The 24256-nt window shown below is 47.4% G+C and overlaps 9 protein-coding genes across 9 annotated transcripts; 5 read left to right on the forward strand and 4 right to left on the reverse strand.

The window, feature by feature from the left end:
- Positions 1-4772: 4772 nt before the first annotated feature.
- Positions 4773-6016, reverse strand: PG994_006882 (uncharacterized protein; the record flags this gene model as incomplete). Its single annotated transcript, XM_066858291.1, has 3 exons — positions 4773-5360; positions 5430-5906; positions 5996-6016. The coding sequence occupies 3 exons, from the start codon at positions 6014-6016 to the stop codon at positions 4773-4775; spliced, it is 1086 nt and encodes a 361-aa protein (XP_066717560.1).
- Positions 6017-7032: 1016 nt separating this feature from the next.
- On the forward strand, positions 7033-7559 carry PG994_006883 (uncharacterized protein; the record flags this gene model as incomplete). The annotated part of the gene is made up of 3 exons (XM_066858292.1): positions 7033-7050; positions 7135-7326; positions 7416-7559. The coding sequence occupies 3 exons, from the start codon at positions 7033-7035 to the stop codon at positions 7557-7559; spliced, it is 354 nt and encodes a 117-aa protein (XP_066717561.1).
- A 296-nt stretch (positions 7560-7855) lies between these two features.
- PG994_006884 (uncharacterized protein) lies at positions 7856-8985 on the reverse strand (the record flags this gene model as incomplete). The annotated part of the gene is made up of 4 exons (XM_066858293.1): positions 7856-8505; positions 8596-8727; positions 8796-8816; positions 8883-8985. 4 exons carry the CDS (start codon positions 8983-8985, stop codon positions 7856-7858), a joined length of 906 nt encoding a protein of 301 aa, XP_066717562.1.
- Positions 8986-10548: 1563 nt separating this feature from the next.
- PG994_006885 (uncharacterized protein) lies at positions 10549-12608 on the forward strand (the record flags this gene model as incomplete). Its single annotated transcript, XM_066858294.1, has 3 exons — positions 10549-10690; positions 10760-11207; positions 11384-12608. 3 exons carry the CDS (start codon positions 10549-10551, stop codon positions 12606-12608), a joined length of 1815 nt encoding a protein of 604 aa, XP_066717563.1.
- Positions 12609-14332: 1724 nt separating this feature from the next.
- PG994_006886 (uncharacterized protein) lies at positions 14333-15747 on the forward strand (the record flags this gene model as incomplete). The annotated part of the gene is made up of 3 exons (XM_066858295.1): positions 14333-14384; positions 14455-15043; positions 15138-15747. 3 exons carry the CDS (start codon positions 14333-14335, stop codon positions 15745-15747), a joined length of 1251 nt encoding a protein of 416 aa, XP_066717564.1.
- Positions 15748-16018: 271 nt separating this feature from the next.
- PG994_006887 (uncharacterized protein) lies at positions 16019-17875 on the reverse strand (the record flags this gene model as incomplete). Its single annotated transcript, XM_066858296.1, has 5 exons — positions 16019-16801; positions 16869-16950; positions 17057-17446; positions 17592-17665; positions 17849-17875. The coding sequence occupies 5 exons, from the start codon at positions 17873-17875 to the stop codon at positions 16019-16021; spliced, it is 1356 nt and encodes a 451-aa protein (XP_066717565.1).
- Positions 17876-18618: 743 nt separating this feature from the next.
- On the forward strand, positions 18619-20193 carry PG994_006888 (uncharacterized protein; the record flags this gene model as incomplete). Its single annotated transcript, XM_066858297.1, has 5 exons — positions 18619-18805; positions 18916-18995; positions 19064-19216; positions 19296-19858; positions 20058-20193. The coding sequence occupies 5 exons, from the start codon at positions 18619-18621 to the stop codon at positions 20191-20193; spliced, it is 1119 nt and encodes a 372-aa protein (XP_066717566.1).
- Positions 20194-21060: 867 nt separating this feature from the next.
- Positions 21061-22316, forward strand: PG994_006889 (uncharacterized protein; the record flags this gene model as incomplete). The annotated part of the gene is made up of 3 exons (XM_066858298.1): positions 21061-21328; positions 21381-21706; positions 21885-22316. The coding sequence occupies 3 exons, from the start codon at positions 21061-21063 to the stop codon at positions 22314-22316; spliced, it is 1026 nt and encodes a 341-aa protein (XP_066717567.1).
- A 223-nt stretch (positions 22317-22539) lies between these two features.
- On the reverse strand, positions 22540-23585 carry PG994_006890 (uncharacterized protein; the record flags this gene model as incomplete). Its single annotated transcript, XM_066858299.1, has 4 exons — positions 22540-23149; positions 23272-23330; positions 23353-23471; positions 23552-23585. The coding sequence occupies 4 exons, from the start codon at positions 23583-23585 to the stop codon at positions 22540-22542; spliced, it is 822 nt and encodes a 273-aa protein (XP_066717568.1).
- Positions 23586-24256: the final 671 nt, after the last annotated feature.

A 24256-nucleotide genomic window follows, 5' to 3' on the forward strand; every position in this document is an offset into this window, starting at 1 on the left:
AAATAATAACACTTAGTTTATAATATATTAATAAAAGTAATGAAAAAAGTATTTATATATTAAAATTACTAAGGTTATTTATTTTATTAATAAATTAAATTAATACTTAAATTAATTATTAAAGTAAAAAGTATTTATATAAAATATATAAAAATCCTTTATTATTATATATTTCCCTCTTTTTAATAATCTCTTTTATTATTATATAATTCTTTTATTAATTCTTTTATTAATAATTTAACTTTATTTATTTATTTTATATTATTTAGTCTATATTATTTATTATATACTAAATCGTTTTTAAACGTAGTTAAATATTATAATATAATAAAGCTTATTATTTATTACGATCGGTAGGTTAGTCCCCTACGAGGTAGCACTTAAGGCGTAGAATTAAAACAGAAATAACCGTCTAGTTATTCCCGAAGCTTTTATTTTATAGCGTAGTGGTTAGTTTAAACACATTATAATATTATTATAAATAAATTCGTTAGTATTATCTCGTAAAGTAGTTTTTTATATTAAACTTTATACGTACTTTAAAGTAGTAAAGGTAAGTTTAATTCTATAATTAAGTTAAGTTATACTATAGTTTTCTTTTTTTATTTAGTTTATTTTTAAAATAGTTAATTATTATTAATATTCGATACGTGTCATTATATCGAGTTTTTATAATTTTTTTTCCTTTTTTATAATATACGTTTATTATAATAACTAATTATATTAAAAAATCCCGGCTTAAAGTTAAAAAGTTTTACGGCTTATTATTGTAGCTTTATTTTATTTTTAATAATTTTAGATTTAAAATTATAGTGTATTTTCGCTATATTTTTAAAGAGTAAAAGTACGTAATAATAAAAAGCGTTATAAAGTACTAAGAATATATTTATATTAATTAATTTTATAATAAATTAAAAGTCTTTATTTACTTTTTATAATAGATTTTAAAGAAGTATTATCGCTTAAAACGCGAAAAGCTTTAATTAAAAAATAAGTGAAGTTATTACTCGTTTAATTCGTTTATAAAGTTTAAAAAATAGCACGTTTTTAAAGTATAAAGCTAATATAACGTGGTTTTCGTTTTTTTAAAAAAATAAAAAAAATAAAAACGTTTAAAGTTCGAGGTCGCGATAATTATTTAAATTAATAAAGGTTTTAACGTAATAAATTAAAACTTTATAAATTTCTCTTTTTTTAATTCTATTTAATTTATTAGTTATTATATTTTTAACGTTTAAAAAACCTCGTTAACATTTTTATATATTATATTTTAATAAGTAACTTTTTTATTTATTAAAGTGTTTTTATATTCGTTTAATTCGTTTTTTATTAAAAATTATTTCGACTTTATATTTTTATTAATTCGTTTTAATTTTTATTTATAAATCGATTTCGCGATTTTAAAAGCTAGTTTAAATAATAATAATTAGTAATTAGTTTTTAAAATTAGTTTTATAATTTTAAATAGTTTAGTTTCTTAAAAGTTTAGTTTTTTACTTAATTATTTAAATTTAATATTTTATTATAAAAATAGATTTTTTTTCTCGTTTAAAAATTTAATCCCTTTAACTTTATATAATCGACGTATTTTATATTCGCTTTTTAAAAAAAATAAACTTTTATTATAAAGTAATTTATAATTACTTTAATCTTTTAACTTATATAATTATAATTAATATTAACTTTTTTTAACAGCTTTTTAATAATTTTTAAATTATACTCGTAATTTTATTATTCGTATTATTATAAATAAAGTATATTATATATTACGGCGTTAAATCACCGAAATAAGTTAACATTTTATACCTATTAAATAAAAGTACGTTTAATAATATAAATCGACTTAGCTTATAATATAAAATCACGGGCCTTTAATTAAGCTTACTTTTATCGCGTATTTATTTAATTTTATAACATAGATTTTTAAGCTACGTTTTTATTAATTTTATTACTTATACCTCGATTAAACCGTAGTAATAAAACCGTATCGCTATATTTATTTTATTATATAATAATCGCCCGTAGTATTATAAATAATAATAAAACTTAGTTATTTTACTCGTAATTAATATAATAACATAAGTATTATTTTAAAGTTTAATTAATTTATTTAGTTTATTTACTTATTTAAAGATAATAAGTTATAAATAGCTTATATTTAACGTTAAATTATATTATAAAAGATTTTTAAAATTTAATAATATATAATTTTTTTTAAATAACTTATTATTATTAATAATGATACGAAAAAATATATAAATTAAGTCGTTTAATATTATTAAATCTTTTATATAATAAAAAGTAAATATACTTTATAAATTTATTTATAATTATTAAAATATTATTATAATTACCTTTAATTAAAAGTTTTCTTTAATAAAAATAACTTAATAGTAAAATTAAATACGTAACCTAGACCACAAGGCTTAAATAAATCGTTAATATAATTATTAAAAGGCATTTTAAGAAGATATAAGTATTATTTCCGGCTAATTCGCGCTAATCGCGAATATTAAAACTAAATACGGCATTTTAAATAAAAATATATATAATTTTAACGAAACCGGCTTTATAATCAATATAATCGAGTTAATATTCGTTATAATACGCGCCGATTATTATAAAAAACGAAATTAGTTTAACTTAATACTTAAGAATAATTAATAATTATTAAATATATCCCGCCGTTCTTAATCGTTTAAAACTAATATAACTTACCGGGTAAATAAGTAATTAATTCGACTTTTAACGGCTAAACTAATAACGGAATAAATTCAATTCGATATTTCTATAAATATATTAAAGCACGGACGAAAAGCCCTTATCGCTTTTTTATCTTAAACGATTATGAAAGCTATATTTCGGCCGAATTCGAAAAATATTATAAAAATAACTACATTATTATACTTAATATACTTTTTTACTTTTTTTACTTATTTTAACCGTTAAATATAATACTTTATTTATTATTAAAATATATTAACTTAAAAAAAATCGAACTATTTATTAAAACGTTAATAAATTATATTATAAAGTTAAAATGTTTTATTACTTTTAAAGCTACGTATTTTATTATTTTTATAAAAAATAATATTAAATTTAAATTTAATATATTTAGTTTAGTATTTTATTACCCGGATAAAATAATTAATATATTAAATATATATTTTTAAACGTTTATATTTAACTCGTCGTGTTTAAAGACGACTAGCACTTATAACTTTTAAACGTCGTTTAATTTTTAATAAATAATTAAACATTTCATTTTTATTAAAAATAAAGTTTTTACTATTAAGAAAGCTCCTCGATATTAATTTTAAATATTATAAATTAAATAATAAAATAAATATATATATAATAATATATAAAATAACTTTTATAAAAACTTAAATACGTACTTTATAGAAAATTAATTTAATACTTTTTAAGCGTTAAAAAATAAAATAATCGCTCGTTTAATTTAAAGGAGCCTTTATTATATAAGAATCTTAAGAGCTATAAGACGAAAAGGTAAAAAGGAAACGTCTAGCGACTAATAAATAGGGAACGAGGGGTTCATTAAAACGAAGGGCGACCGGTGAAAGGCGTTATAGTATATACGGCGAGATAGGTTATAATATACGAATATATAAAAAGGATATAAAATTAAATAACGAATTAAATAAAAAGTGATTTTAATTAATTTATATAAAAGTAGTAAAATATAAAAAAGTAGTTAATTTAATAATATAATTAATTTAATAATAAACTACGTTAACGAGAAAAATATATATAATAGTATATAAAATAATCTTTATAAAAGATTAAATATATACTTTATAAAAAAATAATTTAATATTTTTAAGCGTTAAAAAACTAAAAAATCGCGCGTTTAATTTAAAAAAGCCTTTATTATATAAAAATCTTAAGAGTTATAAAACGAGAAGATAAAAGAGAAGCGTTTAATAATTAATAAATACGAAACGAGGGGTTTATTAAAGCGAAGAGCGACTAGTAAAAGGCGCTATAATATTTATAGCGAAATAAGTTATAATACGCGAACATATAAAAAAGATATAAAATTAAATAATAAATCGAATAAAAAGTAATTTTAATTAATTTAAAATATTAAGGTTAAATTAATTTGTATAAAAGTAATAAAATAAAAAAAGTGGCTAATTTAATAATAAATTATTATATAGTTATATATAATATATTAAATTTTTATTAATTTTAATAAGAAATTTAAAAAGTTAAAAATTACGCTTAAATATATTTTATATATAAAAAAATAAACCACTTAATAATATATAAATATTCTTTATTAAAAAGTTAATTAAATTAATTTTAAACACTATTTTTATTTAATTTATAATATTATATAAATTTAATATAAGATTTAAAACTTTAATTAATTTAAACATTATGTCTAGTTTTATTAACTTAGTTAACAGTTGAAAGGATAACTGGCGACTAACTAATAAAGCTTTTTAACTTTTCTTAAAATACTTAGACTAGCCAAAAGGTGTGGGGTAAGTGCCCGCCACTATATCGGTTTTACAGCGGCAGTAAGTAGAGTGTTCTCCAGGGAGTCGGGGATTAGGCAAAATTTCCCTGTAAGCATATATCCGTAGAGACAATAGCATCTATATCGCTGGCCCCATTACCAATACCAGAGCATGACGATTCTTGCCACAACACTCCCTAGACCGAGCCAACGCCTGTGCCATGTGTTGTAGTGTATTTAAATCCACAACAAAGTATTCCAACTCCGTCCAAAAGCAACCATCGCCTCATACCACTCTTTCAGAAGGCTCGCCCGCCGCGATGATGGGGATGGGCAGGCCGCGGTCCGGGCTCTGCAGGACCAACTGTTCGTGTCGCCTCGCCTTGATGTAATCGCTGACCGCCCGGATCAAGACAAACCAACCGACAATCATCAGAATGTACGCGATCCACTCAGAGCTCGCCAGGTCGCTCAGGCTATTGCCTGCACCATTTCCATCGCCCGTGCTGACAGCGTTAGGGTCGAAGTCGTGGCTGTTAGGGTCCGGCGGTTGCGCATATCCATCCTGAGGCGCTCCGCTCATACCATCGCCGCCAGGGGCAGCCCCCTTCATGTAGAAACCGTATTGAATCAGAATGATACCGAGACCCGCACGAGATCCATTCTTGGCAGCGTGTGTCGAATGTAGGAGATACGTGAGCAGGAAACCGACAAACTGGAAGGACATGGAGATCATGCCGTTCCATATGAAGCTGAAGATGGAACCGACAGGCATTCCGTCGATGTAAACTTCGTCGGGACCGCCGAGGCCGGGTGCCAGAATCGTGGTTTCCCAGTACGGAGGAGCCGCATCAGCTGCTGCTTGTTCGTAGGTCTAGTATCAAATGTCAGCTTTGTCTGTCTATGGTGAAGTAGCTCGAAGCCGACGTGAGTATAAACATACCGGAGGTTGTTCCTCCACCACCTTCTCGCCTCGTTCCGGTCTCGCCATCATGTTGGAGAAAACACCATCCGATTGAATACCAGCGCCATATGTCCTGCCCGGGACTTGTGCCGCGTTACTGGCAGCAGAGGGTGTAGGCCATTGCGTCGGCTGCCTAGGAGGTAGCGCAGGGGCGTTGGCATGTGTTTGTGACGGAGGAGTCGAGTGACCGGCATCTACGGGAAATGAGTTACCGCGCACCAACCGTTGCCTGTCGTCGGGTTCATCATCACTATCGTCGTCATCGTTGTCGAAGGCATCGGCCAAGGTGGGATCGACGCCCTGTCTCCTCCTCTCCAGCGACGAGGCTCTGGAGTGGAATGGGGGCGGAGGGGAGTGAGATCGTTCTGACTGCCGTATTAGCGGATTCGATGATTGCTGGGTGGGCGTATCGAGATTATCGTGATCATCTTCATGATCCTGATCTTGGTTGTTTATCTATCGTTGATTGAAGGTGTCAGTATGGATGGATGTCTGGGTAGCAAATGAGTCGTGACAGATGCGACACAGCGGGGGAGAAAACCTACCCGTGCATACCGTCCGGCCATCTTGGAGAAACCGAAGGCGAAATGAAGACACTATCGGAAAGAAAAAAGTTGCCGTGGTCTCGTAATGGCGATGGTGGATGTAATGGTTTGAAATGGAATAAAGACAACGGGCGTTGTCGGTTCCTATGGTACGATGGGGTAGCGTGGAGTGGCAATGAAAAGGGCGAGTAAGTCGACCGGATGCGATCGACGTTTGGGTTAGGTGATGTGGTCAGCGGAGACGGAGACTTAAGGTTTCGTTTCTAAAAGCAGTGGGAGAGAGAGGCAAGTGAGGCTGGCTATCGGAGACAATCGAGGTCAATCCAATCAAATAGGTTAGGAGTCAATACTAATAAAAAGCGAAAAGGGAAAAAGAGAGTCGGCATCAATCAATCACACAAGGATAGTCAGGGGGGTTGATTCTGATGGAATAAATGAAATGGAGGAGAAAGGATGGTGGAAGTGCATGGAGTTTAGGTAGAGTAGGGGAGGATAGCCTGCAGTGCGAGTGCGACGGGCAGATGCCAATGCCATGCTCTCTCCAGGAGTCCCCATGCTCAATGTTATGCCCATGCGACAGTCTTGATGTGAGGAACTCAGGCTGTCGGTCGGGATACGCGGCACTATTGCTTAGCGCTAACTAACTTCTGTTTGGGGGCGGCCTCTCAGCCCCTAGAAATGCGCAAACTCCCGAGTGTCAAGCTGAGTCTTGGCAAGCTCCTCTCCCTAACATTGAATTGCTGCCTGCACTGTAGTGGTAAAACAATGCCCACCACCATAAGTCCGACACTCCAGGGTCCCGTTGCAGGCCCATTTGATTTTTAGCCTTGTCTCGGAGTCCGCGTTCCACCGATCCCCGTGACGCATGCAAATGTCAGGATCATCAATTTTTGGATGACAGGTCCAGCTGCAGAAGCGACGAAGATTGAGGAATTGGCGTGCGACTCTACAATTTCACTCGTGACCACCCTCTACGGCCCCTCAAGACATGTGACCAATTGATAACTGCCATTACTGACAGAAAAACAAAAACAATCATGGCCAAGTCAGCAGTGGTGAGCTCTCCTGATGGTCCCTTCTCGGCTAGACCCTGGCTTTGACTTATGTACTCACTGACACTAACACCCACGATTTCGCAGAGCGCGCGAAACCACATCCTCCGAGCCCTCAGCAAGTGGCCCCAGGACGCCATCCGGCCCCAGGTCCAGTTCCAGGACGTCCTGCGCAAGCGATTCGAAAGCAAGCCGACGAGCGGCGGCCTGTCGGACCAGGAGGAGCTGAAGCAGGCGAATGCGCTGTACTCCCTAATAGGCAACCGGTACAAGAAGAAGGTGAGCCGCACTTTCTCCTGCTGTGCAAATCGCAGATCGCACGCACCCTGCAAGAATCCATAACGGAAATACTGACCTGGCACTGCTAGTACCCTATTACCGGAACCCTTCTGCAGCCGAAGAGCAACCCGACCTACTTCACCGACCTTGTAAGAGAGCTGCAAGAGGCGCCCAACCGATCTTGGTTAGATCGATTCATGCTCCGGATCAAGGGAGTGGTGCGAATGAAGTAAATGCGATACGTTTCCATGTACCAGTATTTGTATGATATCCCGACACGACGACACGTTATAACATGAGCAATGGGCTTATGACAAATAGAGAGGATTGCCCTTGGGGCTGCATAATTTGGTATCCAAAAGCATGGGCGACTTTTGTAATTTTGTACATACATGACTCCGTAACGCCTTGTCGTATGCCGCTCCTCTCGCAATATTTGGGGTATTCTTTAGGAATCTATACAGCTCCCACCCCACGGTCCATACCACACTTTTTGTCCCTCTTAGTCTTGACGCTTAGATAGTAGCCTCTACAAGTACCTCTCCTCGGGATCCAGCTGGTTCATGAACTCCATGCTCTTCTCGTACATGGTGAAGACGATGCCGCCACTCATGACCAGCCGGGCCAGCCGCGGCACGGCCCCGCTCCAAAAGGTGAAGAGGCCCTCCTGCTTGAAGATCATGCTGGCGCAGCGGAAGCTGTTGCCGTAGACCTGCTTGGCCTCGATGCTCTGCATGCGCGTCTTGACCGTGTCGAGCGGCTGCGTCGCGTAGACCGTGATGACGCCCGCGACGCCGCCAATCCCGAACGTGGCGAGGCTGCCGAGCTTCTCGCCCGGCGCCGTGTAGGACTCGGCCAGCTGCTTCAGCGAGGTGTACGACCCGAACCGCACCGCCGAGTTGGCGCTCTGCCGCGCCGCTGTCGGCACGAGCCCCTGGAAGAACCCGCGCACGCCGCGCTTGCGGAAGATGATGGGGATGGCGTCGAGGAAGCCCCGCATGCGCGGCACCGCGCGCTTGCGGTCGTCGATCAGCGTCGTCTTGATCGACTCGGTCGGCGTCACGGCGAAGAGGGACTCGGTCACGCCCGCGCCAAAGCCGGCGATGACATTGCGCGGGCCCGAGACTTTGCCGTTCTCGTCGGCGAGGAGGCGTTTGTAGTGCTCGAAGGACGCGAAGCCTGTAGTATAGTATGGCTGCATTTAGCAAAGGCCGTTCGTTCTGGATAGCTAGCTGCGTGGGGACGAAGTAGTAAGGGAGGGACACTTACGGATCGCGGCCTTGGCGGAGTTGCCGATGATGAGCGTCGTGCAGCCGGCGTACCATTGCTTGCCGAACGGTGGCCACGGCAACTTCTGGCCCTCGGCGAGTTTACGGTTCAGTTGCGATCGTGTTTTGGCGACTGTCGGTCGTTCGCAGTGTCAATAAGATGGGCCTGTATACTTTTCGCGGAGAGGTGAGTCGACTTACACTCGGCTGGGTATGTGATGGCTATCCAAAAAGCGTTTTGTCAGCATCTACTGCGGCTTGCTGCTCCCGGCAAGACTGGGGACCTACAAATCTCTACAGCTCCTGCGAGAGCTCCGGCCAGAATAGACCGTTGGGCGCTGGGTTTCTTGGGCTTGGTGGCCGCATCGGGCTGCGCGGCAGCGGTCGCCATGATGTCGTTTCTGGAGCGATGTCGCAGAACTCGGGGGTTAACAGAGAAGTAAAGCGAAGTCCAGGTCGAGCCAAAAGCACACAAGTGACCACAGAGATTCAATCGGCACTACCTAGGCAGCGGTGACTGGACTTGCGATGTAGAAACCTGGGTCGTTAGGGTTGAGGCTCGAGGTTTCATCGAGGCTGGTGCTGCTGCTCCGATACGGTGCCGAGCTTGAAATTCTAGCTCATCCCACCCACCAGCCAAGCGGAACTAGGGGCCGTCAAAAAATGGTGGGGGTTTTCCCAACTGCCCGACCTGCGCATCTTCGAGATTCAGGTTCTCTGCAACGATCATGTCACGTCATTCACTAAATCCTACTTATCTTGAGAATCCGAGCATTTGCGAAGAAGGAATACACAGGCAAAGTGATCGTATTTTTGAACGTCACTCTGGTTTATATACGTACGCAACTTGAGCCTTACTCATTCTATTAATACGATGCACCGCTCGGAGCTACGTCATCCTTTCAGGGCAGTACACTGCGCGCATGAACTTCGACATCAGCATTGAATGGAGCTGGAGACCAAACTCATGTGCTTCAGACATCTTATGCGCCCAATAATAGTGTCAACGGCTGCAACCATGTATGTCTTTGAATACGAAAGCCTTGTGTTGAATTTGGTAAGTCATTATCGGGGTTATGGCCAGTCGAGTAGTTTACGCTTTCGTCCATGTTTGCTAGATGATTCCCGTTGTTTTGCTCCTATCCTCAGTTGTGCTATCCATTAGCTTTAGCCCCTAGATAACCAAACCAATCTGTCAAATCCCCTATTTTTCCTGTCTAACGTCCAACCTCAACACCGCTGGTGCATTCATCGCTGCCCGATTGCTCTTGAGGACCTAGCTTGCTTCTTTTCGGGGAAACGAGATTTCAGCCCTGGACGTCGAAGAAGAAAGGCCTGTGCTGCAGTACGGCGCACGATCTGGTCTGGCCTGGCCTTCTAAAAACAACACAGCCCCATCGCTGACGCAGACGCACTGTTGTTTGTTGTTCGCGTGGGCATCACGACACTGGACACTGACAGCCGCGGGAACCGTTAATAACAAGAGATTACGGATAGACGGCTTAGTGATCGACATATTTTGACGTGTCCTTACTAACAGACAAGCACTTTGATCATTCCACTTCTCTCTTATTACGGTTCTGCCTGCCCTTGCAGAGGGTAGAGACTGTTGGAAGAGAATTCGCTTCTCTTTTTAAAACGCCTGACAACCCCTCCGTTCCGTCTTTTGGCGCAGGCCTGCATTTCGTTGGCTTTCCGTGCGGCCGCCACAAAACGCAGGGCCGCTTTTGCCAAGCAATTCGAATGCAAGGAACCCAATATTGTGCTTTGCCAGCTCCCGACGTCGCCTCACACATCTGATCTGAACGACGTATCTGAATGGTGGCGTAGTCTCCGTTCTCCCCTTTTGATATATTTTTGCATTGTTACGTTCAACCTTCACGACACCTTTTCTGTTTCCTCACTCTCATCATAAACTACTTTCTTCGGGTTTTCGTCTGCACCAGAAGAAGCCATGGCGGCCGAACATGTTGAGGCACGTTCCTTGACGGCTCTCAATACTCTCGCTGCCAACCCGCCACAGTATCCCGTGAAGCCCAATGAGGCAAGGCAAGAGCCGCTCACTCTATACATCTCAAGAGTGCCCGGCACCAGAGGTATGGCCGACCCAGTCACTGTCAAATATGAGTCACAAATGAAATCCCAAAGCTAACACTTCCACATAGACATCATCCTCTCAACAGCCAGGCCGCAGCTTAAGAATGTCTCTGTTACAGATGTTGCCAACTCATTATACTATGTTCACTTCAACACCCCGGAAGATGAGCAAACTGCTGCTGCTGCTGCCGCCGCCACCGAAGCTACCACTACTGGTGGGGAAGCAAGGAAGAGTATGGACAGTCTGTCGAGTACAAATATGATTCCGCGCAAACCGGTGCGGACTGCGCTAGACCCATCTCAACTTCCAAATACATCCGCCGCACCGATTCCGGGGACGCCCGAGGTCATCTCACCGGCTTTAACCCCGGACACCACTGGAAAGGTGAATCCAGACGGCGAACGGCATCCCCACTTTCAAGAGCCCTTGCCAGGTTCGACCCCGGGATTGACAGGAGACCAAGCACCACCGTTGCAACGGCACCGGCCCGGATCAATCCAACGAAAACCTGTTCTGTCACAAACTCACATACCTGTGGTCCGACAGGATCAACCACCACCGCCACCACCCCATTTGTGCTCACTACCTCCTCGCCCGGATGAGATTGATAGTTTACCACTTGAAGAGCAGGACTGGCAACCGAACCTGCCTCCAAGACCTAGTGCCCCTGACCATCCTGTACACAACCCAGACGCATTTGCCGGCTTAGCGCCTTCCCCCGTCGATCGCCCTCGCCCGGCCGCAAACCCTTCACTCCATTCTCGCTGACGATCATCCGCCGCGACCCAAGTACCGGGCAGCAATGGAATATTGGGCAGGTAGCCTCTTTTCAGCTGGAGCATCCGGAGATGTTTTTCGAAGAAAAATACGCCGAAAAATACACCCCATCTCCCTTCATTAACATCCACCTCGAAGCAGCAGGCTATAACAAATTTCGCGGAATGCCTATGTCGCTCGCGGGCTTTGACATTGAGGCTCTTAGAGGGAGCCTTGATGTCATGCGCCCGGAGTCTGCATCTAGCCGACTGGTGCCCAACAGCAACAGCAACAATTACAGCAACACAGAGCCCTCGGCCGCCTTCAAATCAACATACTCCGGATTTGAACGACAGGTGAAGATGATGTACGGGCCCTCCTGGACAGCCAACATCCGTAACGCGTTCCGCCGCCTTGACTCGAAGGATGGCGACCTGTCTACTTCGCCAAATAAGAAGCTTGGCCACAGCCGCGATACTAGCGCGGCATCCATGGGGTCGTTTAATGGAGACTTCGACGGCGGCGAGGCGCCCATCATCACGCTCCCGGGCCAGGGACTCAAGCCGCGGGGCTACATGTTCATGAGCCCGTGGGACGGGCGGTGCGAGTTCCGGACTGCTAGCGGCGGGCGCAGCCTGCAGTGTCGACACATACTGCCGGGTACGGGCGGTGCTTACAACCCGCTGGTAGACGGAGGCGGTGTGGACGACGGCGGGCCCCTCTCGCCAGGTGATGGTGGCCGGAGTAGGAAGGGGAGCGTGGCGCGATCCAACATCCAGGAGATCTCGGAGCTCCGGTTCAACCTCCCCTCGAGCGAGCTATTCGGCGGCAACAAGTCGCCGTCGCCGGAACAGCAGCAGCATCAGCAGCAGGGGATCCAACAACACCAGCAACTGCACGAGGGCCGCGAACGGATGCGCGACCGGATCCTCAACCAGATGACGAACAAGACGGAGGACGACCTCGACGACTACGAGTACGAGTCGACGGGCGGCTACGACATGACGCTCGGCAAGGAGAAGGCTGGCGGGGGCAACCGGGGCAAGCGCGCCAAGATGGGCAAGTTGATCGTCTGCGAGGATGGGCTGAAGATGCTTGACCTGGTGGTGGCTGCCAATGTGGGGATATGGTGGTGTGTTTGGGAGCGGAAGAATGATTGAGCGAGCCAGTCAGTGTTAGTGGATCGACGTCGTCCGAGCCAGACGGGCGCTATGCTATGTTTGTTTTTCTTTTTGTCTTGGTTCTTGGCATTTTCAGAACTGATAGGAAAAATTGGTGGTTTCCAAAAGATATCTTCCATTGCTGGTTGGGTTTTCGTGTGTTTGATACCATTTGCTTACTTTACTGTTGAGGGGGTGGGTTGCATCGCGGTATTGGAAATCAGGGGGTGTCTGTTAAGTCGAAAGAGCATGGAGTTTGTTTGAACATTTGTACGTACGTAGGAGGAGCGCATTTATCCCCCAAATGCGTGTAATTTGATGTTTCACAGGAGATGGTGTTGTGTAATCCGTACACCCCTTGCTTTCTCTCTTGCAACTCCCATTCCGTCATGCATTGGTTCTCTCATTGACGTATATTCTTCTTTGAAATCAATTTTGCCATATTCGCATGCTAACGGTAACAAGTTTGTGCCGGATTCGGGCCCGGAAGCCGATATGTGTTCGGAATGAGATCGCTTCTTGTGTTACCCGATCTCACTTTCTCCAACCTTTCAATCAGCATGAGCCGGGAATGATGCGCAAAAATGGCCCTACCCGCCCATATTTGAGTGGAGGTATGTAGGAAATCCCTATGTTCAGAGATGGACATGGCGAGGATATCAGCATTAGCCTGTCGGGTCATCGTGTACCTGGGGAGCCCGGCCACCGACAGACGACAGTACATACGAAATACCGATTCGAGGGGTCCTGTGCACCCCTGATGCCGTCAGCCCGTTGCTATCTGCGCAGGCGGGCTGTCTTGCAGCGCGATGGGCAAAAGCAGGAGTAGCAGGATGCAATGCGACGCAACGCGACGCAGTCACTACTCATTAGAGAGTAAAGTGGTAATCTACGAAGATCAAATCCTATCGTGGCGTGCCATCATTTTTAACCCAGCTTTATCGACGGGGGATCCACTGCACCGGAGTCAAATATACCACATCTGCAATCTACAAAAACCATCCACGAATCATGGGTTGCGGTTCATTTATCTCTTGCATCCAAAAGAGGGTGGGATGGTAGTAGGATTTCTTGGTTTCCTGCATATGCCTAAGAAAGCCAGCGGCAGTTGCTGGAAGTGTCATGGGTCTTCAGGGGGTGTGGAGTGAGGAACTTGGGAAGCTATATGCCAAGGCTGAACCAATAACGGCCTACCGAATCCGAGCAAATCAACATCGAATCTCCAGCGCGAGCGTGCCGATCTCCTTGGACGCCAAGCCGAGCCTACACTCCAATGCGGACGGACTCCGACGCCGAGACGGGAATGGATTCAAGGTTCCTCTCGTTGATGCAGAACGAAATCACCGCCCCTTGCGCGGACACCCTCTCATCTCCCCCCCGCACTTCACCGGCCATAATCCCCTCTTTAATCTGTAAGCCGGGATCAGCAATGAATGCCATGGCATGGCTGGCTTAGACGGTCGACTATTTCCCAGGAATCGACGGCAGGGACCCTCGCGACTGCCCGGATGTCACGCTATGCGGGTCTTGCCTTCCTGGAATGGAATGTAGCATGCGTCATCAGATGCGGCAGGCACGACAATGTGACTTGGGGAATTCCCATTTCATAAAGACCAGGGCAGTTCCACGCAATCTCGAGTGAGAGCTGTCAGTCTTCCCGAGTATCGTCCTTCTGCAACAACTCAACATCATCGGTGCCCGGGTCTCGCCAAGTCACCACGATAATGCATACACTCAGCTTCACTGCGGTCTCCGCGGCCATTCTAGTCAGCTTGGGTAAGCGGGACACCATTCAATCAGGCAATTGGGAAGTGCCACTTCTAACCAATTAACCTTTTATTCATAGTCCATGGCCAGACGGTTTGCCCAGGCGTGCCAGCGGCCAAGTACCCCTACAAGCTCGCCGAGGGCTGGTCCGCCGTCAAAGTCGCCGACGGACTGGAGTCGCCGCGCCACATGGCCATCGACAAGCAAGGCCGCCTCCTGGTCGCGGAGCAGGGCAAGGGCCTCAGCCAGCACACCATCGACGCGTCGACGGGCTGCGTCACGGCCAGTCAGGCGCTCGTGGACGACACCACGCTCAACCACGGCATCTACTTCAACCCGGACGGCCTCACGCTGTACGCGAGCAGCGCCTTCGGCGTCTTCCGCTGGGCCTACGACCCGGCCACGGGCGCTATTGACGCCGACAGCCGCACCACGCTCGTCACCAACATGTCGACGAGCGGCCACACCACCCGGACCTTGATCATCCCGCCCAGCAAGCCGAACTTGCTCGTCGTGTCTGTGGGGTCGGACGGCAACTTCGACATGGCTGCTGTGGACCCCGCCGTGGGCCGAGCCATCGTTAAGGTGTTCGACATCAGCACCGTCCCCGAGGTGGATACATCTATGCCGATGACGGTTGGGCTGCTGGCCACGGTCTGCGCAATGAAGTCGGTCTGGCCTTTGATGGGAATGAGAGGTGATTACTGCCTAACATTATCCGAGTTACGAATCGCCCTCTTACTGATCTGCAATGCATAATAGACTATGGGGCGTGGAGAACAGCGGTGACGAGCTGGAGCGTGTCATCAACGGCACCTCGACGGACATCCACCAGAACAACCCGGCCGAGAAGCTCAACTACCTCGGCGACGTCTCGATCCCCAACACGCAGTGGTACGGCTACCCGACCTGCTGGGCCGTGGGCGAGCCGGCCGAGATCAAGGACGCGTCGTTCGAGATCGGCGACCAGATGATCCAGGCGCCCAACAGCACCTTCGACGACAGCCACTGCGCCGAGCTGGTCAAGCCGCCGGCCATGACGTTCGAGGCCCACCAGGCGCCGCTCGACAGCAAGTTCGACGCCGCGTCGGAGAACCTGTACGTCGCGCTGCACGGCAGCTGGAACCGCGACCCGCCCCAGGGCTACAAGCTTGTTGTCGTGCCCTTCACGACCCAGGCGGACGGCTCGTACCGGCCCGTCGCGGACCGCAAAACGAAGCGCGGCTACACTGATGTGCTGTACCCCGAGAGCGAGGCCGCGTGCTCGTCGACAAGCTGCACCCGGCCTTGTGGGCTGGTGTGGGATGCGGCGGGGCGGCTCTACATGACGAGTGACACGTCGGGCGAGATCTTCTTGCTGAGCAAAGCCTAGGGAGAGAAATATGGAATGGACCGCAGTTACTGCTGATACTATACCCTGAGAAACTTGGTAATTGCTCAATGCAAGCATGATTATTCGGCAGCCAGGCGAAGTATTGATCACCACGGCAGATCTTGGGGTATTCCCGGGAAAGTAATGAATGTAAATATCTATGTAACTAAGGAATGAAACGAAGCCACCCATGGATGCCCAATCTATGAACCCTCATATCCTCAAGTGTGAAATATCAAGCCCTGCTTGAACAATCAAAGCTTATGCTACTCTAGTTGACGACGTAGAAGGTGAAGTGGAGGCAGTTGTTCTTGCTGGCGACGTCGGGCACGCCGGTGCCGCCCTTGATGTAGGCCTTGGCGGAGCCCAGGACCTTGTACTCGTAGTCGACGGCGACCTGGTTGCCGCCCGGGTGGATCCAGTTGCCCTCGGTGCTGGCGAGCACCTTCTCGCCACTCTTGGGCTTCTTGTCCAGCGCGGCCTGAGGCGCGCCCTTGACGATGTCCTGCGTGAACCCGTTGGACACGTTGGTCCCGTCGGTCGACGCCACCGTCGCGGCGCCGTCGCAACCCTGTTGCAGGGAGATGTCGCCGTGCGCTTTCCCGTCGTTGGCGGCTTTGACTTGGAACTCGCCCCAGGTCGCGGGGATCTCGTTGCCGCGCTGCACGCGGCCTTTGAAGGCGGTCGTCAGGGAGACGAAGACGGTCGCATTGGGGCCGACTTCGACGTCTTTGAGGGGGTGGTCGAAGTTGGCGCCGGCGGTGCCGTCGCCGTTCCAGTAGTTGTCGTAGAAGTAGTAGCGGTGGGTCTTGGGGGATTTGTTGGTGAGTTGGATGCCGGGGCCTAGGGCGGCGGCGGCGGTGGTGCTGATGGTCTGTTCCTCCTCGGCGGCGACCTCTCCTTCCTCCTTGGGAGCTTTAGCATCGGTTTCAACTGCCGTTTCACGGACGAGAGGAACTTGGTCGTTGTTATCCTCTCCGATACTGGCGGCGGCGAAACCCTCCACGCTTTGACCGGTAAAGGGCTTGTTTGGGTCAGGGGCGGCGTTTCCGTCCTGGGATGAGGTTTAGTTACATGGCCATAAGGGAAGGGAAGAAATCAAATTAACTGAGATGACTCACGCTGTAGACGATCAATATGTCCTTACTTCCCACGCCGGCCTTGCTCTGCTTGTCGTCTTCGGGGTTGCCCTTTCCACCGGCCCTGGAAGTGAAGCAATATTAATCAGTCATACAAATTCGATGATGAGAGAGGGAGGTATTCTGTGGGGAAGGAAAAGAAACAAAACGGGAGAAGAAATAGGACTGACCAAGAACCGACGCCGATATAAGTGCGGCCATTAGCGAAAATCCGAACAAACTGCTCGAGCGGCTGGAACTCCTTGGGCGCGCCGATGCGCTCGACGTTGCCGCTGCCGTCGAGCGTGACGTGGCCCTTGAGCTGGTCGCGCTTCTGCTGGGCGAGGGCGTGCCAGGCCTTGTTGCAGGCCTGCATGAAGGTCTCGTGGCCCTTGAACTTGCCCGGCGGGTCCCCGACCTGCTGGCACGTCATGTTGCCGCCGGCGCCGACGATGTTGCTGATGTCGACCGTGTCGTTACCCTGCCAGCCGGCCTTGGTGATCTCGCACTGCTCGCCGATGACGTTGTCGTGGACGGCGATGATGGCGCCTGAGGTGCCGTCTTTGGCTTCGATGTTGGCTCTGTAGGGGGAGGGGTAATTATCATTATAATTAGCAGACTTTCTCAAAACACCAAATATTGTTTGGAATGGTGGTAAATAAGCAGAATCATCCCTTCGTGTGGAGAGAAGGGAGATGAAAAGGGGCTGGTGCTAGTTTTACTCACTGGCTGTTGGCAGCGATAGTCAGGTCCTTATTGCCATTGTATCCATGGCATTGGAAGGTCTGGGGTGACCCGACCTGTTTTTGATTCTAAGGTAGTGGATAGCCATATTGAATAATGTTCGCTTGTTATGTTGGGTGTGTTATATTTCGAGTCAAGGTCAGTGGCTGCGGCTGGAGCCCCTTTATACCCCTTGGCCCTGGGCTTCGCCCCAGAGTTCATGCGTGTCATCATCGCTTCGATGCATCTAGGACACTTACCCCTGGTCTGGACTCAATTCCAAACATTTCTTACCTTCACCGACAATCTGGGGCTTAGAACATGTGGTTCACAATGAATCGTCATGGGTTCCTTTTCGAGGCAGCGACTAGGTCATAAGTGGCCGTTGTTGCCTCGAAGGAATACGCCAATGGACGCGCGTGAACTGTCCTAGATATAATATCATGTCAGATATACAGCAATATACGGCCATTTTACTATGAGAAGTTTCTCACCGGAGGCGGAAAGCGGCGGCCTACACCGACCAGGCTCCAGGTTTGCTTGATGAATTCTTACCAAAAAAGGCCACTTATTGCCCGAATTGGGAATTCGCCGTACGTTGTTGGCCTCAGTTACGCCGAACGGGGGCGGCGGCGCTGCTGCGCTACGTCACAGCCGGATTATGTCAGTTCAGCTGCGGTCATTTGAGCTGAAAAATTACCCCTGGGGTTACATTTCACGTCAGCCTATGAGCGTTGTAGGATCCGGGTCCCTATTTCTTTTAGGGCTGATGATGTGCTTTAGCGCGTTCAGGGGCCAAGCCACTCAACAGTCATCTGTAGTTGATGTTGTAGACGAGGCTCTACGCGGTGCCGACCAGACATAAATTGAAGCATTCCCAGTAGCAGTAGAAGGGAAAATCAATCAACAAGGAACACATAAACTACTGTTTGCTACTCAAACCCTGATCGCATTGTTATTTACCTGCCATATCTTTATAGATCAGCCTATACTACCCCTATTTCCCCTAACTCACTGCACCTTCGTCAACATGGTTATCAAGAAGCGCCAAATCCTCTGGGACTGGACCAACTCGGCCGGCTCAGGGCAACCCGGGCGTTCCCCAGAAGCTGGACCAGGTCGGCTTCGGCGCCAACAGCCCCGTTGCTTCTCTGGTCAACTGGAATGCCTGGGTCCCCCCAGAGTTAAATGGCCGCGTGCCATTCCGCCCATGGTCCGTGAGCTGTCCAGCGCTTCGGGGAACGACTGGAGCATCATCCAGAATAACAACTTCCCCATAATTTTGTTCTTCAACGAGCCTGAGCGCCACGGGATCACCCCGGAGCAGGCGAAGGATATGTGGCTCAAGCAGATGATTCCTCTCCGGAAGAACAAGGGGAGAAAGCTCGGGTCCCGGCCGTTGCCTCTGTAAGTACAAACTCACATCTTTGGATGTTGGATGCAACTCTGGGTCGACTAACACATGTGACACCTAGGACGAAAATGGTCGCAAGTGGATCGAGAAGTTCATGTCGCTTATTCCCAACGACAAGCCCGACTACCTCTGCCTCCACTACTACTCAAACAACGCCGACGAGGCCATCAAGTACATCACCGACATGCACAACAAATGGAACAAGATCCCCGTCGTAAGTTGTGCTACGAACCCCCCCTTTATATGCTTCTAACCACTTACTTACTTACTTACTTACTTACCCCGTGTGACAGATGGTCACCGAGATCGCCTGCATCGACCGCAACTACCAGAACGTCCTCAAGTTCACCGCCAAGGTCTGCAACTGGATGGACCAGCAGAGCTGGGTCGCCGAGTACGGCCTCTTCGACTTCCAGCGCACCGTCGCTGACGACTTCGTCAGCCCCGCCGCGCAGCTCATGGACGCTAACGGCAACTTCACCGAGCTGGGTAAGAAGTACTGCCACGAGCAGCCGATGAAGGGGCCCGGCGGCAAGGCCTTGATGACCGAGTCGGTCCCTGAAGAAGTAGCAGGCGCGGTTGGCGTGCACTCCCTCGCCGCGGTTGAGGAGCAGCCAGAGGCGGCTAACGGGGCTGAAGCCGATGCGCAGCTGATCGAGCCATTGGCCCACGAGGAAGGGAAGGCCGCCGTCAGTGCTGCTGCTGTCGGGGACGAGACCAAGGAAGAGCCATCCATCAGTATCATGGCGATCTCGCAAGATGCCCAGAAGGCCCTCAACCTCCACAACAACAAGCGCAAGGGCAAGGGTCTTAAGGCCCTTGCTTGGGACGACAAGCTGGCCTCCAACGCTACCGCGTACGCGAAGGTGTTGGCCCCAGAAGGGAAAGATGGAGCACTCGCCTGGCGACCAGCGCCCCAACCAGGGCGAGAACCTCGCTTCGTAAGTAGTAGTGGAAACTTGCGCTCATCCCCTCTCCCCCCAATTTCTATCTTCCACAAAACAATCACCTATGACAAAAGAAATACGACTAATATGAACATGTACTACATACAGTGGGGGCGGCAACCTGAGCCTCGAGAGTTCAGCCAAGTTGTGGCTGGATGAGGAGCCTAACTACCACGGCGAGGTCATCCCGCAGGGCAACTTTAGCTCGTACGGCCACTACAGTAAGCTTGACTACCACCCTTAGATTTTTGTACCAGTATGACGTGGACTAATGTTGATATTCCCTTAATTAGCCCAGTGTGTGTGGAAGTCTACCACCAAGCTCGGCATGGGCTCGGCCAAGGGCTCCAACGGCCAACCTACGTTGTCGGCCGCTACCCCCCCCTGGAAACGTTACTGGCCAGAAGCCTTACTAGCATCGGAACTTGGATATTGATTTGATTTATGGATTTGATAACGTTCTTTTCTAACTTAAGTAGATATATATCTCTCTCTCGAAAGCACCACTCCTTTAGTTTCATTCAATAGCAAGCTGTATATACCTGCGCGCTCTCCTACCTTGTCAGATGACGACTGTACACATATATTAAACATACAAGAATAATGGCGCTTTCAAACAGCCCACAAGAATTAACATGTCCTTTTCCCTCACTTCCTTGCCCTTACGCTATCGCCCCGTGTCGGAGAGATAATTCTGAACTTTGCGATAGCAGCATGTAGGGGGTTTCTTTGTGTGAGGACAAGGATGGTCTTCTTTGCTTCAGGTCAATGAAGGGTTGTATTTCCATTGCTCTTAGCGTTGAATAATACCTTGTTGCTATACTAAGAGAACTGTCGAATTGTTTTACATATAGGATTGGGATGGCCGCCGACTCGCGCGTAGCCCCTTTTACAAACGGAGCCGACTGTCTCCAGACTTCCCCAAACATCGCGGTGGGAAACACCGCATGCTACCACTAAAGACGGTTTCAGGCCAAGGAGAGTATCCAAGATCGAAACCGTGCTGAAACTAACCGAACGTTCTTGTGATGCAAAGAGGCTCTGGGAGACCAGTGGCAGAGGGTCTTGGGGAGGCGGATACCCTCCGCAAGGCCGTGAGGTAAAGTTACCCATGCAAATTACTCCGCCCAAGCCCCCCAGACCTACCATGACACACGGGAAAGAGGTCGAGTTTCTCGTCCGTTACGTGCATCAGCTAGCCATTACTGGGACTGACCCGGAGGAGGGTCTATGTCGAATGCAAGAGGCCAACCCAGGCGTCGTGGTCGTCCCCCTGACGCAAGACGAGGACGATGTAGTCCCGGAAGATTACACAAAGACCCTGAAGATGAACGGGGTGGATATAAACCCCCTCGCAAACGCTCATTGGATCAGCCCAGGTAAGGAACGTTCCCGTGCCGAATCATCCTAACTCCAGGTATGCTCTTATAGCCGATTACCACCGGTGGACGATAGACGAGGACATCACGGTACGGTCCACGCCGGAAGAGCGACAGCAAGACGTGCCCGCCCCGGGCCAGCGCCAGTTCGGCTGGTACGGCCTCGAGCTCATCTCGCCCGCGAATCCCAACACGCCCGCGAGCCACCAGGAAATGACCTTCGTCCTCGGCGTCCTGCGGCAAAAGTACGGCGACCGCATGCGCGTCAACAACCGCTGCGGCCTACACGTCCACGTCGGCATGGGGCCCGACGCCATCCCCGTCGCGCAGCTGCGGCGCATCGCCGCCCTGCTGTACGCCGCGGACCCGGTCCTGGCGGTGCTGACCCGCCGCACCGCCAGGACAACAAGTTCTGCCCCTCGGTCCGGCGCCACGGCAACGTGACCTGGGGCATGACGGCGGCGGTGGCGTCGGCGGACGGGGGGCTCGGCGGCGCGTCATCCGGGAACAGCGGCGTCAGCGGGCCGTGGGACCCCGAGCATCGGGAGGGCCACAGTCCCACCCGGCTGCGGGCCGCGGTCGCGGAGCTGCTGGCGTGCACCACGGGCTGCGGCGTGTACCGGCTACTACAGTACCGCGACGACAAGGGCAACTACAACTTCAACAATTATCGCGTGCGGCCGCAGCCCCGGGGTACGTCACGGTCGAGTTCCGGCAGCACGAGGGCACGCTGGACCCGGCGCGGATCGAGGCCTGGGCGCGGCTGTGCGTGGGGCTGACCGAGTGGGCCGCGTTCAACATGACCGACGACCAGCTCGCGCGGGTGGTGACCGCCACCGAGTGGGTGGAACAGCGGCAGAGCCAGAACCCGCAGCCGCAGCAGCAGGGGCTCGTCGACTTGCTGCGCCGGGACGCGCTCCGGCATTTGCTGGAGCTGGCGGGGCTAGGTGAGTTCGTGCCTTTCTATGGGTTGCAGCGGCAGCAGTAAGCTGGAATTGCAGCCTATGAATTTCCAAGAAGTGATTGATCTGATAACTGGTAAGACTGCCCAAGATTGTCATGCGCGTTTGTTTTTATTGCATAAGGCCTCTAGGTGTTATTGCATCTACTACTATAAAACTAATTTCATCTGATTAACTTTACCGATATTTTAGATAATATACACATGTAAATCATTGTTAAATAAAAATGAGTCTCCCCTTCCTAATGAGCTATCGTATCGCATGTATTTCATGGCCAAGTGGCACTTCGCTCTCACCCGAGTCACCACTATCAATCTTAATATCTTCAACATCATATGGATAGTCTTCCAACTCGTCAGCATCGTCGCGCTCGGGGTTGCTCCCGTCGATAAATTCCATATTGAGACCCGCGGCCCGTGTCGCCCGGAAGCTCTTCTCCAGTTGGTCGCCGCTGACAATCCCCTCGTACTCAAGCTCAAAGGTTTCGCACACGTGTACCTCGATCGTCCGGAGCCCGGGGAACTGTTCGGCGCGGACCGTCTCGATCGACGCGGGCAGCATCTCTCGGACACGCGTCGCACACTCGCTCTGCTCGGAATCCGACGGATCCCCCGCGTCCTCTTGACGGCGGGCCGTGCCTTCGGCAAGGCAGACGACGTCTTCTCCGAACACAAAGGGCAGCGAGATCTCGAGCACTTGGAGCTTGGTGAACGCGGCGAACGACATGGGCTTTACGTCCTCATCTTGGCTGTCTGGGCCGAAGTTGGAGTAGTTTTGGGTGATGGATATCTCCTTGAGCGTGTCCTTCTGGTGCTCCAGCGACCTCTGGAGCGACTCGGTGCGGATGTGGACCCAATTCCTGTAGACCGGGTGGTGATCGTTTGTCAGTGATTATCAACTAGGCTAAAAAAAGAAAAAAGAAAAGACACAAGAAGAAAAGCCGCCACTCCCTTAAACTACCGCGCATGGGACAGATCATACCGGAAGACCTGCAGGGCGCGCGGGGCCTGAAGCAGTACGTCGAGGTGGTCGTGGTGCAGCTGAGTCGAGGGGCCTAGGGACCAACGACTCCACCGTCGACGAAGCTGGTTCCGGCAACCGGAACTCCACTTCGGGTGTTTCGGTACCGTCCGTGTCGATGTAGCCGGAACTGTAGATGCGCTTCACATTTGGCCACCCACCTGCAAAGTAAGCAAGACGCCCGGGGCCCGGCTGGTACGTAACGTACGTCACCCCATAATTGACCCCCCCTGTAATTGACCCCCCTGTCGACCTCCACCACGATTCACCACCATTTCGATTTAAAAAGAGATTTCTTAATAAATTCTAATCCGAATTATTTTATTCTTTTAAATATATAATAATTTATTAATAATGCGTTTATATATTAAAAATAATATTTCTATTATTATTTAAAATATAATAAGTAGTAAATTTATTTATAAGGTTATTTTTTATTAAAGTATTTTATAATCTACTTTTATTAATCGACTTTACGGTTAATAATTACGTCGAGAATTAAAATCTATTTATTAAAAGCTCTTTTTAATTTAAGAAAAGTATTTAATAAATTAAATTTTAATTTAAAAAGCCCTTAGCGTTATAAGTTAAAGCACCCCCTCACGGGCTACCTCGTTACTAGCCACCGCGTTTTACCCTACGAACGCGTCTTTATACGTGCATCTTAATTAAAAGATTTTTTAATTTAATTATTACCTTTTTTTAAATAATTATTACCTTTATTTTTTTCATTTTTTTCTACTCTTTATAATAATATCTTTATTCGATATTTAAAAGCGGGTATAAGCTGCCGTGCGCGACGTAAAGCTCGGAGTAGTTATTCGCGAATCCGCCCGTAAATAATTAACCCCTCGATTATATATTTAACGCCGTCTCGCCGGTATATTTATTAAAAATAAGTTTAATTGAAATTAGCAGGTTTTATTACTACTTTTAAAAAACGAAT

The sequence above is a fragment of the Apiospora phragmitis genome (genome assembly GCF_038363925.1).
Source record: "Apiospora phragmitis strain CBS 135458 chromosome Unknown utg000006l:1.0-5683423.0:1.0-5690449.0, whole genome shotgun sequence".
In the NCBI taxonomy this organism is placed as follows: Eukaryota; Fungi; Ascomycota; class Sordariomycetes; order Amphisphaeriales; family Apiosporaceae; genus Apiospora; species Apiospora phragmitis.